At 32.2% G+C, this 18,858-nt stretch overlaps 1 protein-coding gene across 15 annotated transcripts in view; it reads left to right on the forward strand.

Annotated features, from left to right (window-relative positions):
* The window catches only part of LOC148618662 (rap guanine nucleotide exchange factor 6-like), a 68,091-nt gene that overhangs the window by 24,122 nt on the left and 25,111 nt on the right, over nt 1-18,858 (forward strand). For 13 of the 15 annotated variants that reach the window (XM_088577783.1, XM_088577789.1, XM_088577792.1 and 10 more), the window contains 4 exons: nt 6,640-6,715; nt 15,491-15,622; nt 16,494-16,709; nt 18,688-18,786. In XM_088577783.1, the coding sequence (XP_088433909.1) occupies nt 6,640-6,715; nt 15,491-15,622; nt 16,494-16,709; nt 18,688-18,786 (523 nt within the window). Of the gene's footprint in view, nt 1-6,639; nt 6,716-9,337; nt 9,480-12,939; nt 13,101-15,490; nt 15,623-16,493; nt 16,710-18,687; nt 18,787-18,858 lie in introns of those variants that run through there. The other 2 variants (XM_088577790.1, XM_088577791.1) reach the window with 2 other exon arrangements.

Raw genomic sequence — 18,858 nt, forward strand, 5'->3', positions numbered from 1 at the left:
TTATGTTGAATTTGGATTCTGGAAGTGTTCGTTTTAAAGTTAAGCTCAGGCATAGAGTGAGTGTTCTAAGAAGTCAAGGATAACATGTTTAAAGATCTGTTCCTTATACTCAAAGCCTAAAACCATATTGGACATTAAATGTATACTCAGCTACTTGATCCCTTTAACAGATTGACCTAGATTCTCCAAGAAAATATTGTGTTTAGGTAGGTAAAATGACCAGAAATATCTATAACATATTGGCATCCTCAAGGTAACCATATGGTTTCAAGGATATTCTGTTTTTCTTTTCATCCAGAACAGATGTTTAAATTAAGTGTGCCTGTTATTTTTCTTTTCTGAGTAAATACACTGATAGATTGACCAATAGGGTTCCCACTCCTGTTAATCATATATTTGACCATTTATGCAATGTATTGATACTTAGTACCAGGTGTATTTAATCTAAATTTAGTTAAAAGTGTGTTAGTTTCTCAGAAAAATAAGGTCAATCTTCCTTGTATATTTCGTGTTTAGAGAGGTATTTGAGTTATCCCCCTTTAAGCAGATTAACGAAGCAATTTTACATCACATCCTTGTACTAAAACTACATGTATACAAAAGGGAAGGATTATATTGCTCCAATCTAATTACATATAGCTGTATATCTTTTTGTAAAAAAAAAAAACTTGATTGAAAAAAAAAATTATGTAATGTTCAGATTATAGTTGACCTCCAATCCATTTTTACAACAGGTAATTTTTTCAAGGTTTTAACTTTTGTTTTATTCCTGAGGATAGTGGAATGTCAACATTACACTTTTTGCTGTAGTTTTCTTTAAGTCTTTAAGTTACAGTCATAAAATTAAAGATGGCTAAAACTTAGGAGCCTGCTTCATAGCAAAGAGGTCGTGAAATTAGGCATCAAAGGTATTTGCAGTGAAGTATTCTCTTATATAATTCTAAAAGATGTCAAATCAGAATTGGCAAATGACACTGTTTGCTCATTTGTTAGTGGCATACAAAAAATCAAAACATTGAATGATGTATTGACTGAACATGTATTGTCTGAACTCAATGTAAAAACAGGTATGTATAGTGCTTATGTCCCATTCTGATTACTATTCTGAAAATTATCTGTCCATTTTGATGTTTTAAAAACTGTAAAAACCTCTTGGGATAAAGATTTTGTTATGATCTGTTCAAATACAAACAGTTAATTATACAATAAAATAGATTATTGCTGCTTTTGAAGAAATGTATCTTTCCCAAATCTAATGTTCTTTCCAAATTTCATCTAAAATTAAATCTTTATCACAGTTTGTGAGACAATTTAATGATCATTAGCATCGATCTAATGTTTTTTCAACCTTGAAGAAAATAATATCAAAACTTCATGTTGAGATATTGCTGAACTGTGCCAAATTCCAGAGATTTACCTGCTTCAAACTCGTCAAAGTTAGACAAGATGAGACCCTGGGACATCAAAGCTTAGAATACAAGTTGAGTGAATGCACCTGTAACCTTAAGTGAATGTTTGTATTTATCCTTAGGTTTGATTATAATAAATTTTTAAAAAGATCTAATTACAAGTTTATTATGTGAGATGAAGTGATCAAATAAGCTGTCTGTTAAATATAATTGGTGAGATCTCCTTAACCAGTGAAGTCTTGTTCTTCCGTCTCATGATTTAGCAGTCTGTCTTTGCAAAACTTCGTAGTAAACACCCTAGGATCTATACCCCTGTAATGGATAATTTCATGGTCATTTGATAAAGTTACATGACGGGGGATGTAATCCTTTGCTTATTCTTTGTTTTTTATTTTTTTTAATCCTATAATAGTATGGCACTGGTGTCTGTGTTGTTGTTGTCAGTGTCATCTTCACATGTGTCGTTGTCTGTAGACACTTTCATGTGATAACTTGAATATTAGTTGGTTGATCTACAGTCAAACCTTGGTAGCTCGAACTCCAAGGGACCATTGAAATGTGTTCAAGTTATCAGGAGTTCGAGAAATTGAAGTTCGTATATATTTTCAGATTTCTTTCGTTGCCGGTCCAAGTTCGACTTTATGGTTAGAAATTGCTTACTTTCTCGGAAGTTGTGTTAGATCGTGGATCTTTTTCATTCGCTTTCGGAAGATTATGTTGATTTGTGGACATTAAAAATGCTGTATTTTCTTTTAAAAACAATCAGAGTGCCGGTCAATTGGTCAATAATTTGTTTACATTCGATTTTCTTTCATGGTTTCATCATACCGACTTCGGTACATTCTCGAACTTCAATCAGTTTTATGTTAAGATCAAAACTACCTAATTAGTGATGACTTAAATATTACCTGTAATTAACTAAAATGACACTGATTAATGATAGAGTTTCAGTTTTTCATACCTTTTATTACCCAAACTGACAAAATGGCTGACGAGTTCGAGTTAGTGAGGGTTATCCACTAAGATTTATTACCGAACGGACCGACTAGTCAGTTTGAGTTGTTGAGAAATCGAAGTCGAGAAACCCAAGGTTATTTATATTGATTATATAGGAGAAAATTTTGGTACTTTGAATTATGTTCAAATTATATCCCGGGTGTTCGAGCCATCTGATTTTGAGCGAGTGAAGTTCGACTGTATATGAAAGTTAATAACAAGGTTTTGACTTGAACTTTTTTTTATTTGGGGTAAAAAACGGGCCTATAACAAGCACTTTCCTTATGACCAGACAATCACTGTAGTAAAAGTGAATGGATCTCATATGAATTTAACTACAATGTGCCACAGCACTAAAGGAAGACTTGACTTAATATTTATGTAGGGGCCAGAAACTACAAGGTGCCATCCCCCCCACCAAAGGAAGTAAAAACAAGGGGCCAGAAACAACGAGGTGCCGATCCCCCAAAGAAAGTAATAACAAGGGGCCAGAAACTACAAGGCGCCATTGCCACAAAGGAAGTAAAAACAAGGGGCCAGAAACAACAAGGTGCCAATTCCCCAAGGGAAGTAATAACAAGGAGCCAGAAATTACAAGGTGCCATTCCCCCAAAGGAAGTAAGAAAAAGGGGCCAAAAACTACAAGGTGCCTTTCCTCCAAAGGAAGTAAGAACAAGGGGCCAGAAATTACTAGGTGCCATTCCCCCAAAGGAAGTAAGAACAGTGGGCCAGAAACTACAATGTGCCATTCCCCCAAAGGAATTAAGAACAAGGGGCCAGAAATTACTACAATGTAGGTGCCATTCCCCCAACGGAATTAAGAACAAGGGGCCAGAAATTACTACAATGTAGGTGCCATTCCCCCAAAGGAATATTTTTTCGCCGTTCAGTATATCATAAGGGCAGGTAAACTTTACTCATGGCCTGTTTAGGCAAAACTTGCCTGCTTGACCAGTTGGACATATTTTCTTAATGCTACCTCAGCAGTACTGCTTTTATGAAGATAGCTTGAATAATCAGATGTAGTATTTTTTTTTTCTGTTTAAGTGGACTTTATAAAAATTGATCTGAACAATAATTATAATATTATGATAGTCAAAGTGCCCGATGATTTTCTAGGGCTATGATTCAAATATAAGCTGGTTCAGTGAAACACAGTTGGTCCATAAAAAGGTAGATTTTTGTACTTAACATTGTTCAGAGTCTTGCCAGTGTTGGTGTGTCATAGCTGAATTAGTTGGTTGAATGGTTAACCAACTGTCTGTGACGTTTAGTTCAGTTGTTATTTGATGAACTTCGCAGTGATACTTTCAAGTACAATAACTTGGTGTTTCTGGCTTGGTCCATACTTACAGAGTTCAAGTAATTTTTGGAAAGAATTTTTATTAGAAATTTCATTTTTGAAGGGTGTGGTGCCATCATTTGTTGTGATCAGAGACACTTGCATTCGTACTAAGTAAAAGGATCTTTAAAGTAATGACGTGAACATTACCAATTCTATTAACTGGACTGGATATTGGTATTAGCTGTATGTGCTGCCCTTGGACTGTAAAACATTGATTTTGGCCTGTTATTATTTAATGATTTTGCATGACGTTTTAAGGAAAAAAAATTTGAGTTTAATTTTGGCCTTTAATCTCTTATGTCTAAAATCACACAATGATAGTGTGCATTTTAATTAAACATTCATAAAAAATAGGTTCTCTCACTTGTCAGTGGCAATATGACAATTTTATTGCCTACAGTTATAAGTACTGTGACCAGGTCAAACTTCATGTTCTTCAATATGTTCCATTTATATTGGAACTATACCTAGAAGGGCAAATAATGTGGTAGCATTTTATGATTTCTGACATCATATTGCTCAGGAATCACTAGCATGTATATTTTTACTTTGATATTTTGTCAGAAGCTTGATGTTTGGTTGAGAAAGGGACTATTATATTGAAGATGTTCACATCAAAAGTTCGGGAGAAGGCACTGCCTCATATTCCTGGTTTGGCTGCAACACAAACAAGCTTAGTTTTGACAACTAATATTAATGACTTGTGTATTATACATGTAAGTGTCTATTTCTTAGAATTTCTGTTGAGTGGTAAACAATGATCTAAGAAGGAGGTCTTCATGTTCAACATTCCTGTTGGGTACAGCATTGTGGACTTCATGTTCAACATTCCTGTTGTGTACGGCATTGTGGACTTAGTATGTGTAGATCTTGCTTGAAGTAATGCAGGCAACTGAGAGAAAATGATGAAAAGAGTAAAGTTGATATGAAGTAGAAACATTTTTCTTTACATTTATAAACCAAAGCAGCTGTGGGGTATCCAATCAATCTTGATGAAAAGTATTGAGAGAGGTGCCAACTCTTTCTTTTTATACTTGAAAGAATGTCAGCAGTAGTTGATCACTGAATATATTCTTTACTGTAGATGTCAGGAATGATCAATATGTTTCGATTTGATGTAAAGTTATATCTATATAAATAGTTATTGGCCTTGGACTTTCAGTCTGAGAAATTTTGACAGTGTTGTGACCCCTGAGCTTTTTTGAATGAAATTTTCTATTGTATACATTGACATCAGTAGTAATTTGTACATGTGAAAAGACAACATCAATATAACAGGTATTGTGAAAATTTTCTTCCCACTAGTGAAGAATTGTTAAAAAATCAATTAAGAGACTAATTTTTAAGGGAGGAAATCCATTAAGACACCTTTTGAAGGGAGATTGTGATCAGAGAGATATATTAATTGATTTTCCAGGCAAGTGAACAGCCACTGATGTCTATTATAAGTAGTCTGAAAAGGTATTAGATTTTAAATAAACAGGACAAGGGAGGTTTTGGCTCTTTGCTGTGTTGTCTGTCTGGTCATTGTACCACCAGGTCTAACAGGTGACCATATACCCAGGTCTACTATCATTCATTCTCATGTCATATATATCGCCAAATCTGTCAAAATTTGTGACCATCAGTGTTTTTTATTTCCATGAAGTAGACATGTTAGTTTAACTTCTATGTATTTACACTTGGTTCCCATATTTGTTAGAATTTGAGGACTGTCTGTAAATTATTTACATAAAGGCTTTAACTATTAACAATGTTTTGATATCTGAAAGTGTTGCATTAATAGGGAGAATTGAAACTAGAAAATCACAGATTTTGTTTATATTTACCCAGGAATATTTTACAGTTTATGACTTCATTTTCCTTGAATGTGTATGGGTATCTAAAGGCCGTTTTATAGACACATTTGAAAAATGCATTTTTTTTAGTGCATTTCTTGTTTATACAGAAATAATTCAGAGGTCAGTAACTTTCATTGGACTGAGATATACAATGTCGAGGTCAAATTGTAGATATCAGTGTGGTTTGTGGATGTCATTTTATTTTCCTAATGAGTTATTATGTCCAGATAAACTGATTATGTGAGATAATTTTTATAATGTTGGTTAGCCTGTGCATGATACCATAATGCAGTGGGACACTCTTCAAATTGGATTTGATTTATACATATTGTAAAAACTCTGTATATGAAGAACATTGAATGAAATGAAGAGGCCATGTTATGAAAAATAGAGCATAATACAAAGGAATCGTTTTGAGATTAAGAGTGAAATGCTGAGACTTTGTTCTTAGAATCATGATTTTATGTATTATTGGAAACTCACAACTATCTAATGACAACAAGGGAATTAATACCAACTTAAGACAAACCCTGGTCAGGGTATCTGGCGATAACAGAAAATATGATGTTTATAATTATGGCAATCGACTTTTGCCCCAGGAGTCACAAATTGCCGGATTGTGCGACAATACTAAAAGATTAGAGTTCCATTCCAAAGGAATTTCTAGGTATTGACCATCGTTAGGATTTTGTTTGTTAATGAAAAAAATAGTTTCGTCTTTTACTATTGATCTGTCATAGGGGATTTGTTCACTTGGATAAGTGTCCTTTTCAAACATTAGAGGTCTTGCTAGTATTTGTTGATGAGCAGTGATTGGAATTAGGAAGTCTTACTTTTGTAACTGAATTTATTCTTTGAAAGGTGATACATAATTCTAATTGATTGACAGTACTGTATATGTAGATCATGGTATTGACAACTTAAATAATTTGTTAAAGGAGCATATCTAAAGTTGGAAGAATCCTGGAGGTTAATTTCTTAAAAATCCATGTGCATTAGAATGTTCATGAAGTGATAAGTTAAATAATGCTGTTTCTCTTTTTTTTAGCTTTGGGAAGAGAACCCCAGGATGTACAAGGAGACCAAGTGAATGTCTGTTACTAGAACCATCAGAAATGATAGTGGTGTGTATTATTAGAATATTTATATCCAGTTGTCATGGTAATACAAAGCTGTGTAATAGATGAAATGTCAGCATTTATTTACACATGCATGTAGACATTTCAATATCTTGTAGAATTCTTAAATATAATCATTTACTCTATATCTTTACATAAATATTTTGTCAAATCAATTCTTTACTGTTTAAAAGACAATTGTAGTCTAGTTTGGACTGTTACTTGTTAAATTTGGTTGAATGTCCTACTTAAATTAAGTTCAAGTAATATATTTACCCAATGTAGATTTTGTTATGTATCACAGTATACCAGTATGTATAGATCTATGGTTCTGGAAGTTGTGGTGAATGATACTAGATATATCTTATTCCAATGATACTAGACATACCTTATTCCAATATGTCTGACACAGTTAAGTGGGGCATATAAATCATTCATCTATGGGTTGTTTATCACAGATTTAAATCATTCATCTATGGGTTGTTTTGTCACAGATCTCTTTTGGCAATGTAGTTGCAGCTTTATGAAACTAGGTACATGTATCTCATGATATGGATTAGACAAAAACTATAATTCTAATTTAAGAATTCTAAACATGGTTAGTGCTGCATTGACATATATTCTTGTTAGTCTCAGCTTACTATTTAATGACTTGATCAATTTAGTCCTGATAGATTTTAACTAAGTAGGTTGAAACCTAAAGAATTTTGACTGTCAAAAGTACTTATCCACAAATCTATTTCTGTTCCCTTCTTAGTCATGAGGCAGTTATCGATATGAATCAGTTCATTTCCATCCTTATGAAAAATAGGTTAGTTGTGGTGTCAGACAATTGACCAAATGAATGGTTTATTTTCTATTTGTAAAAGTAGGCACACACGATGAGGAAACGTGTCAGAGGATTAAAACTTAGGTCATCACATAGATATTGTATGACAGATTTCTGCAGTGCATACAAGCAGAATTACTGTTTTTTTATTTTTCATTTTTTTTTTTCGAGATGAAGTAATCAAAGTAGATCTGATGAATATATACTATAGATTTTGTTATTTTCTACCACTACTTAGGGAGTGGTTATACATTAAGTCCCAATCTATTATGTTCCAAGTATCTGCCACATCATTTATTTCAAAGTTTAGTGCCCTAATGCTACCTTGTTAACAGTCTTAAAGGATGTATATTACAATGTTTAAATGTTTGGAGTTGTCAAAAACTTTGCATTTAAATTTAACTTTTTAGGATCAGGGGGGATCCAGGATTTTAGATTAGGGGGGTGTACAGTTAAAAATTTTTTAGGTTAAATTTTTGAAATATTCTGCTAGAGGGGGTGCAATGTAGATATCTTTTGTGGTGAAATTAGTGAGAAATTAAATTTCAACCTGAAACTGACTTAATCTACCCCTGACAACCCATGCTTTGCAAGTTTTAGTTAAATTTCCTGGTTTTGTGAGATGTATTGTTGAATTTATAGAATGAATTAGACTCAAGAATTTTAAGCTTTGAATGATGCAGGAAGGATATGCATTCACTTTAGTAGACTTTAATATGTTCAAATAGAGTTTTGTAGGACAGTATAAAGCATGTTTTTATATGAATCCATACACAATTTGCTTTGTAAGATTTAGATTACACTATATGTTGAGTTAGCATCAAAGCATGGCAAAAAATGGAAATTATAAGACCCCAAAAATTTGTGGTCGTTAAATGTTATTTCCTGTCTTTCACTTTCAGGCATTATTGTTTTGTTGTCTGTGAACTTTGGGTTTCCACACAAGCTGTGTAGTTACGATGAAATTACAAAGTTGGTACCAAGTCAGGTTGAGATTGATTTTCGTGGTTAAGACCCTAAGGTTTTTATAGCATGCCATGTCACATGGAAAACAATCATGTCAGTTAGCTACAGGAATTCTGTCCTCACATTCTTCTCATTTTTCAGTTTTGAGCCATCTTTTTTTTTTTTAAGTTTAAGAATGATTTTATTTTAGTTTGGTATATAACTTTGACATAAATGTGCTATATGGTTACTACCTGTTAAAATTAAGCAGTAGATTGATGATATTACCTCCATAGCAGTAGATTGATGATGTTACCTCCATAGTCCTTGCATACATGTAAATAGATACCAGCTTCCTTATTGACAAACTTAAGGAGTAGGAGAAAACAGGGCTTTGTGGGGGGATTCTCTTACCATTGTTGACATAACTGTAAAAATGAATAATTTCAGAATATCCACTTCATGTATATTTTGTTATAGGAGGGGGAAAAGAGGTCTTATGACTAGATTTTATTTGTATTGTAGATATGACATAATTTTCTGTGTAAAAGACAGTATGTTTTTCATTTTTTTTTTACAGATAGATTGCTATATTACACATTTTGTGTTTAAATGCCCTAGTTATTACCATTATATCAAGTAGTTAGAATTGCCAAATATGATCAGCTCAGAGTTCAACATCTGAAACAATATTTCACAACTCTAACTACATGTACACTGATCTCCTGTTGTGTATTTTCCTGTTAGTAATACATGTACTACAAGCCTACACAATCCTTCCTCACAGTACAAGGATGCTTGTTATAGATACTGTCCTTACCGGGAAAATAATTAAGTGATGATATTCAGAGAAAAAAAAAGATGGAAATTTTGTTTGCTGAATCAATACTATAGGACTTTTATGTGTGTGGTTGATCAACTGTAAATACACTTCATTGTTTAGGATATTAATTCAGAAGGATTTATATTTAAGTGTCTTTGTTCACTAGCAAGCAGGTAACTTCTTATATAGAATTTATGCTAAAATGCAGACTAAAAATCCTATTGTTGAATATGATACTGAAGGCAGCAGTTGTTTATAAAACATGCTTATGTTCTGTAAATACTTTGAATTAGTATGAGTGGGTTGGAAAAATAATCACTTGCTGACTTTAGTTAATAAGAGATATTCAGCCCATTAATATGGTGTGTGGATGTAGGGTTTCTTTTTGTTTTTTCAATTCCCATTAGTAATAAATTGTCATGTTTTAGTTTTTAATCCAAAAAGGCAGTGTTTATTAAGAATTTATTTTTTGCAAAAAAATGTGAATGGATTATTGATTCATGGGAGGGGAGGGATTTTTTCACAATATATGTATATATTGCAAAAATGCCCAAAAATGGCAAAATTGCAAAAGTAAGCGAACAGTGTTTTACCTTTTAAAGAAACTGGAGATCATCATGCCAGTAGATGTATCACTTCCCTATTTCTGGTTTTGATTTGTCTGTTTATCTGTAGTGTAATGTATTGAAATCCATGAAAGGGGTAATTAAGAAATATATCAGACACAGTTTCTTTTGTTCCTATTAAGTAGCTGAACATTTCACACAGACTTCCAGTGGTCCCTATACACATATGTTTATTTTACTTTCATGTATTTTCAAAAGTATAAAAAGAAGATCCTTGTCATTTTCATTGCTTTACAGCTTATATCATCAAAATCACCAAGTATTATAGGTTTAATGGCTGCGTAACATGCCTTACCAACTTTTGTTTGTGCACCATCCGAAGTAGCTAGTGTAAACCTGCTGTTAGATTTAGACAAAGGACTAAAAGTAGTTAATGGTGCACAGTTATATACAGTTGTACTGTTTCCTTCAAAAAACTAACCTGAATCCAAGTTACAATAATGGTTTTGTGTGGTACACTGTTTATACAATATATATATGGCAATGTTTTTTGTCCCCTTTCGGCAAATGCCGAAGGGGACTTAGGTTTGCACTCCGTCCGTCAGTCTGTCAGTCCGTCAGTCACACTTGGTTTTCCGGACTTTTTTTTTGTAATACCTCATCCAATTGATTTCATATTTGGTATATAGTCTTATCATGACAAGTTACAAGTTCAGTTAAAATGATGTTACGGTTGATTGATTTTACAGAAGTTATGGCCCTTGGACATAGAAAATTTCATGAAATTTTATGTTTTCCGGACTTTTTATGGTAATGCCTCATCCAATTGATTTCATATTTTGTATATAGTCTTATCATGACAAGTTACAAGTTAAGTTTGAATGACATTATGGTTAAACGATTTTTACAGAAGTTATGGCCCTTGGACATAGAAAATTTCATGAAATTTTATGTTTTTCGGACTATTTTTTGTATTTAGCTAGTCTTATCATGACAAGTTACAAATTAAATTTAAATATTATTACAGCAAAATGGTTTATATGGAACTTATGGCCCTTTAACATAGAAAATTATATAAAATTTTATGTTTCATCATTTTGATGGAAATTGCTGCTATTTTTTATTATTATTAGTTATTTGCCCTTTAATTCATAATAACAAAGTTTTTTTCAACTTTCAGGTGATAGAAAGAGAATGTCTTTATGCAACTTTCTGTAATGCAAAAATGTTATTATCTACTGTAAAATGAAGCTCAGGTTTGATTTTGATGGAATTTGCTTTTGCTGTTCAAGAGTTATTTTTTTTTGATTGTTAAAAAAGTAACACCATCCATTGTTAGTTCACATATATAAAAAAAAATCTCATAAAGGCAATGAGTTCAAAGGCCGAAAGGGGACACAGTATGCATCAGCAATACTGTCAGAATGCTTGTTGATGTTGAAGATGCATACAGTTCTTTGTTGTCTTGGATTTACTCCTTATCACAAGCTAGCTATTTTTACTTAGGTACATTATTTTTACAGATTTAAGACACTAATATTGTGAAGTGTTGAGACAAAAAGGCTTTGTAACCTTTTTACTTCAAATTACTCCTGCTATTTTATGAAACATGGTGCTTTTCAGTTGGTTTTTAAAGTACCTTAAATTTTAAGCTCAGTCATTTTTTTTTTTTCAAATATGTTACCCTAGTGACTGATTTTTTTCTGTAGACAGTATAAAAGATGATGTTAATAAGTTTCACAAATCTCCTGAAATAAAAAATATATAATTAATGTTAGATAAATGCTGGAATTTGCATTTTGACTACCAATAATTTCTTTATTTTAACAAAGTGGGGTGATATTTTCTGTAGTTACCCTATAACTTTTATATGCCTAAGACATAAACTATAACTACAGTATGCGGACCTGATAGATTATTTGGTGAGATATGATATACTAATATAATGTTGACACTTTCCTACAATGGTTCGAGTGCCCCTTTTATCTATCTACTTCATGTGCCTCAGGAAAAGGAAGAGGCGGAGGAGAGGATGTTGTAACTTGTGGATAACACCCTAAAATGTCCTTTTGTGGTCATATTGTGTATAGATTTTTTAAAAAAAATTCTTTCAATGATAAAGGTACTTGACTGAGAATTTTGGAATTAATAATCTTTCTAGCAACTGGAACTGAGATTTGTTTCCAACAGTAGTCTTTATTTTTAGTTTCCCAACTGGACTCGTTGTTTTGTTTTTTAAAGTAAAGTACTTGTATATATGTATTCATTTCCCTGTATGGAAATTGATGGTGAGTAATTAGAAAGTAAAAGAACTCCTATGAATAAGATATCAGCAGCTCTTATATAATGGGTTTTGAAATAACTGCTTTACTTGGATCTTTAGTCTTCCTGACAGACATATAGCTTTAGGCAATCTTTAAACAGAGCAAATGGTGAAGAAAGATGAATACTTCCTTGTATTATTGGGCTTTGAGCATTTTTTATGCCCTTCATTTTGGTGTAATTTATTTGCTTGGCCGTCATCTGAATTCATTTCCCAAAATACTTTTTGTTGAATGGAACATCATCAGTGTTTATTGACGTCCGCTGAGTAAACATTGCCATGTTTTTCCTACAGAGTTGTAATATTGATTTCACTTAATTATTTTCTATTCAGTGACCCGTCTTCTATATTTAGTTATATATTTATGATTCAATCAATTAGCTAATCATATATGCATTCATTATTACTGTTGGTGGGTATGGGATGGCTAAATAAACGGGTCATTCCCTGTGTACATTTTTAAAAGTCAGAAATGTATTATTGGAAAAGAAGAATGATTGTTTGTAATTTGACCTTTACTTTCCATTCTTCAGTAACTCTCTTGGAGTAAAAAAATGTAGTTACTGGAACTAAAATTTTATAGATCAGACGATTTCCAGTGACATAATTTCAATTACAGTCGTTAGTTTCACAGACATATGTTGAATTCATTGAGAATGATATCATGAATAAGTGTTAAGGAATCTTGGCATGGAAAGCAGACAGTTTTACTGTGAAAATAACAAAATCTTGTGTGTTAAGTTTGAAAAGACAGTGTATTTTCGTGGAGTAGATGAAATGATTTAGAAGGATATGGAAAGTTTTTTTTTTAATATGGATGGATTGAACTCTTTTCTAATTAGGATTTTTGTGGAATAAAAGAATGCTATTTTGTGTAGAATCATAGTTAGGAGTGGAAATTTTATGTAAGTTGAGAGTTACTTGTGTAGTTTATCTAGATACTTACAGAGTATACAGGTTGGTCTAAGTGTGATTTCTGTACCCATGTGAATTGGCATAATGTGGGGATGGGATGGACAGATTTAGGAGCCAAATGTATAACTTTTAAATCAAATATGTTTTGCCTGGTAAAAATGAATGCATGGCATGTTCTAATGGAAGAATATTGTAAAACGTCATCAAGTATTGTAAATGAAAATAATGCCTCAAGTATGAGATTTTTTTCAAAATTGCAAAAGGATTTTCTTGGTAAAACCACTAGTCAGTTGACCCCCATGTTAAAAAACATATGGAAAGAAAGCAGAAAGCATGGTGCTAATTGTAAATATGCTGTTGTATATACCTCAGTCTGATTCCGATCACGCTTCTCTCTGGCAGTCATGTAAACCCATTGAGAAACATACTTTGGCTGATTGCCTTTTTGATTAAATATTTGAAACTTAACAGAGCTAATGGAGTCACTAAACATAACTATTGCCACTCAGAATTGTGATTTGAACCTAAAGACCCCTTTCAGACTGACTTTTTTCTGAATTCCATGAGCAGGTCTAGGATTTCAGGTTAGGGGGACTTAAATAGAATAAAAAGTACAGCAAAGTGAGGCAAGAAAGTTTGGGGTAAAATATCTGGAAAAAATCAAGATTTCATGCTAACAAATGAAGAAGGTGTTCAGACAAAAGCCAGGCAGTTGGTGGCACATGACAAGTTTTTCACCCATTTCATATCACAAATTCATCCTTTCTCAAATTTGAAGGTTATGGATAGAATGAAATGATAAAAGAGCAATAAATTATTTAAAAAGCATTAAAATTCATTGTTAAATGGGCGATACCACTTTAATTTTAGCAAAATTTTTTTGCTTTGTTTTGGAACTTTGAAATCATTTTCTTAGTCATCCATTGTTGATTTAAAAACAACTTTATACAAGTTAGAATTGTCATATGGTCAAACATTTTTCTTATATCACTATATATTTGTAAATGGACCAAATCATTAACATGTATTGATATCAAGTGTTCATTTCCCGATAAAAAAAGAGTAAACTGTGTATTTAAAAATGTATATAAAAATGTTTTTGTTCTTTTAAAAAATAAACCAAAAACAAGTACCCGGTAATTATGTGAAAGAGGAAATGTCACAGTACTTCAGTTGTCTTAATAATGAGTAACAAAGCCGTTCTTCAACTTTCCTGTCTTTCACATTAGATAGCAAGAAGTAAAAATTGTGTTCATAAAACTAAAGTTAAATATCATAGGTCAATAGGGGCTCTACACTGGCCCTTTTTAAGTATCCCATTTTGTGTTCATTTACGAAACCATTGTTATTTGTTAGATATGTTAGATCAGTCATTGTCTAGTTTATTGCAGAAGCCAAAGATTCATGGAAGTTGTTTTAAACACTTAAGCACTCACATCAGATTTGATAGGTTTTAATAGTAGAAGATCGTGGTTTATAGTATGTATAGAACAGTAGGGTTACTATTTCATAGGGTGTTTTTTCCTGCCAATTCCTTCAATTGATCTGATCTTGATGAAAGAGGCAGATGATTTATAAATTTTACCAGCATTATGGCAGGAAGTTTGTTAGGAATCTGTAAATATCAGAAGCTTGCCAAGCTTGTGCTTTAGCCTGACCTCAATTATTTGCAGAGGGAATAATCTGAAAATAACTTTTTATACTTAGTGTCAGGAAATCCTGATATATTTTTTTCTTGACTTGTCATAATGGAATTAAAGTCTTTTTATATATATGTATAAGAACAAATGTTATATGTGCCTTCTAAGTGATGTAGTTGAGTTGAGGCACATTTTACATGAAATTAAGGTCTTGTGATCTTTGACTTGTGTATTTGTAATTCTATGTGTCACTGTGATAGCTTGTTTAAGGCTTAGCAGTATCCATAATTTAGGATACAAAGATATCTAGTGTTGGGAATTCCTTGGAAATGGAAAGTGATGTAGATGTTGATAATAAGAGGAGAACTATGGAGTGGGATTCTGATTGGGATCTTCTGCAGGCTATTCTACGAGATCTAAATTTAAGCATCACTGTAAGGATCTGTAGGATGTTTACTAGTACTGATGTGGTTCTTGATAATGTATTGTGGGACAGGGTGGGAGAGGTTTTGTGAAAGTGATTAATAAAGTTGGCTTTGTTAAATGTTTTTGATGGGTTCTGTCTGTTGAAACTGAAAAAAAAGTATATGTCAGTAAGTCCCTGGTATAAGATTAAGCTACTGTCCATAATTTTAGTATCTAAACTTGTCTAGGATGTAATGGATTTAGTAATGTAGTCAAGTTCTTTTTTTCATTTATTTTTATGAGGTACTAGATTTTATTTGCTTTTTTTTTTTCAGATCGATTATCCTGATGTTCAGGTAATGAAAAGTGGACATTCCCGGCAGCCATGTAATAATGTATTAGAGTATGACCATTCTGAAGGGACCAGACCAATTCGGAGAATGAATTCAGACAGTGTTGTGGAGCAGGTAAAGTCATTTTTTTGCATATTGTCCATATAATTTGGAACTAATTGGATTGTAAATTGAGTGTAGTGAGGATTTTTGAAAGGAGTCCTCTGGAAAAAAGAACATTATGAAGCGGAATAGGATTATTTGAATTACGGGGAGTGAGTTCAGCATTTTAAAAAATGCTTGATTAAGTTGATCCCTTTTTATACCCCATCAGTCATTGTTGTGTGGTTTTATGTGATATCCTTTGTTTAATTTGACAGGTATGTGTCTGTCAGTCAGTCCAACTGTTGGTTGCCAAACTTTACCTAATAATTTCTAGTACATAATTCAGATTAGTTCTTAGCACAATTTCATTTTTAGCTCTCCTGTTATGCTGTTTCTTAAGCTTTTGATCCTCCATTTTTAAGATTTTGGTTCCCCAATGTTTATAAGTTATTGACCTATAAATTGGTGGGTATCATTAATTGGCCCATTGGATGCTCTATTTTTTATTAAATTTCATGGGCATTCACTGTTGGTTTTATTAGAGAATTTTAATTATTGTGTTTGTAATGTTTATGAGAATATCCATAGAGATTCCAAATTGACAATTCAACCCACATATCACATTAGCCTTGAAGAAAATCTCTACTCCTTCTTAGTATTTAATGTTTTCCAATAATTATGATAATTGTAACATTTGTGTGTGGATGTTCAGTTTTTGCCATCAGAGCATTGATGTTGTAAATGTCAGAGATCTGTAATCACAATTGATCTTTTTATCTTAAAAAAATTACACCAATGGTAAAATGTTTAAATGTATGATAATAATGTTATGATATTCCTCAGTTTGACATCAAAATCAATTTCAGTGGTCCCAAAGGCATGTTTTTGTTTTTATTTACAGCTTACTGCTGACTATGGTTTGCGTGACCAATTTTTGCGAAATGAACAGTATATGAAAAGATGTTCTAGGGCTAGTGACACGTCTAGTGCTTATTCTGGATCAGATATGATGCAGTCATCCATAGACGATCAGGAGAACGTTGACATGGAGATCACTGGATTGCCAGAAAGTCTTGTGGATTCGGATGACGAAGAAGGATATGCTGAATCCACAGGGGTAAGTTTATACCTCTATTCTACTAGTATACAGCTGAAAAATATATCAGTTAAAACAGTTTGTGTGTGTGTTTTCTGTTTATTGAGTTACCTGTTCAGTTGTGCTGTAGTGAAAGAGAAAACAGGAAGTAAAATGCTGATGGACCTTAATGAACTGCTTTATAGTATACAATAGAATTGTGTATAACTTTATCTGTTTTGGACATTCTTTCAATCACATCTATCAGATTAGTTTTGATAGATAAGATGTTAATACAAACTCTTGAAGAACTGTAGTTATATATAAAAGTATCCAAGCACTTAATATATTAATTAAAAGAAACAGTTTACAATTCAGTTTTGTATAGGTATGTTTTTTTAGTGTACATAGATTATTTATCACAATGTTAAGGTTTATCTGCACCTAACATCATGGTAAAACTGTGATAAGGTGTAATTGTGCCAAAAAATGATATTATATTAAGATGATAAAGATTAAAGAACATTGCATTTACCCCTGGAGAACTCTTCACAAAGAAGTTTTGCCAGGCAACATTATTAAATAAACATAACTTGAGTACATGTTATGTTATAACTCACAGGTTATGTAATAGTTCAAAATTTTGGTAAGAATTCTCATGGCAGGAAATTTTTTGTATTCCAGATGTCACCACAAGTTTTTCTCATTTCATTATTTTTTGGGACGAACATGGAGTATCAGGGGTGTAAAATGTTCTGATTAAAGTAAAATTTCAAAAACAGCAGATAGGTCCCTTTAGCTGTGAACATATAGATAATACAGCATGGAAATAACAATAACCAATCGGTAAACTCTTACAGTGCATACACTGATGATGGGGATCAAGTTGATCTTTAAAAATGTTACAGCTGTATTCTAAAAGTCTGCCCAAACAACTTGAACTGAAGCTATTTTAAAACTAAAACAAAAATGTTTGCTTTGTTTTCTATATACAATTCCTTTCCCACTTTATTTTACATAAAAATTGGATTATTACAAAACAAACCACACCCCTCCACAATCTAATGGTTTATTTATTTCATTCTTTGGGAGGGAAGAGTCATTAAAAGCATCCTGTGTTATGCAACATTTACCAGGTTAAATGCTGAAACACATTCTGTGTGCCTTCTACAGTTAATGCAGTCAGATCTTGTAATCACTGTAGACAAATTGAATACACAAAATGTTGAGAAATTGTATATGCTGCAGAAAAAAAAACTACACACATTCTGCTTGGCTTCTTCAGTTTATGATTTCAGATCTTCTAATGATTATTGAGCGACTGGATAAAATAATATATATATGTGACAAAAAAGAAAATCTTTACTTATGGCTTTTGTTTATACCTAATTCCTGTAAATTTATTCATTGTGTGGATTCTGACTAGTTAACATATTCATAGATATTAACTTTTGCAGTTTTGAAAAATGATCAGCATTTCACGAAGAATAGTAAAATTTGGTAATAGTAAATTTGAAAAGATGCATAAAAACAAAAAAAAAATGGTAAATTCCCAAAAATGATATAGTGTATTAAAATAATAGGAATAAATAGAGATGGGAAAATCTGTAGGAAGATCATATAAGATAAAAAATCTTTTAGGAAAAACCAATTTTCATGGATATATTATAGTATGATGATAATACTGTCTGGGCACATGACCACATGTTTTATGACAGTTAAAAGTTCCTCTGAGGAAATTTCAGTAATTATTTGATCAAATGTTTGTCTGGGTTGAAGGATGAACTCTTTCTCTTAATTTTGATTGTCTTCCTCTTTATCATGATTATTTTTTATTTGCCATGAGAGTTATGGAACATGAATTGCCAGCAAAAGGGAATCTTGTAAAATTTGATTGGTTTGTAAGAAGTAAAACCTATGGGAATGATTATCTTGTTGGTCATAGTAGAATATAAGGTTTTTGTATGAAAAATACAAAAATACCAATGATTTAACTAATGGTTTATTTGTATACTTACAGTCTCAAAGAGATTCAGTACAGGAATGCCTACAGAAACATCCCCAGGACAGAACAGAAGATGATATAGAAACATTGTTAGATTTTATACAACATTTTAGGGTATGTCCATCAACAAATACTGACATCTTTATGCAATGATGAACATATAGTTGCTGTTTTTTTTTACTTGCT

The sequence above is a fragment of the Perna viridis genome, chromosome 4 (genome assembly GCF_037379345.1).
Source record: "Perna viridis isolate PV_CMFRI_1.1 ecotype Kerala chromosome 4, ASM3737934v1, whole genome shotgun sequence".
NCBI classification, from domain to species: Eukaryota; Metazoa; Mollusca; class Bivalvia; order Mytilida; family Mytilidae; genus Perna; species Perna viridis.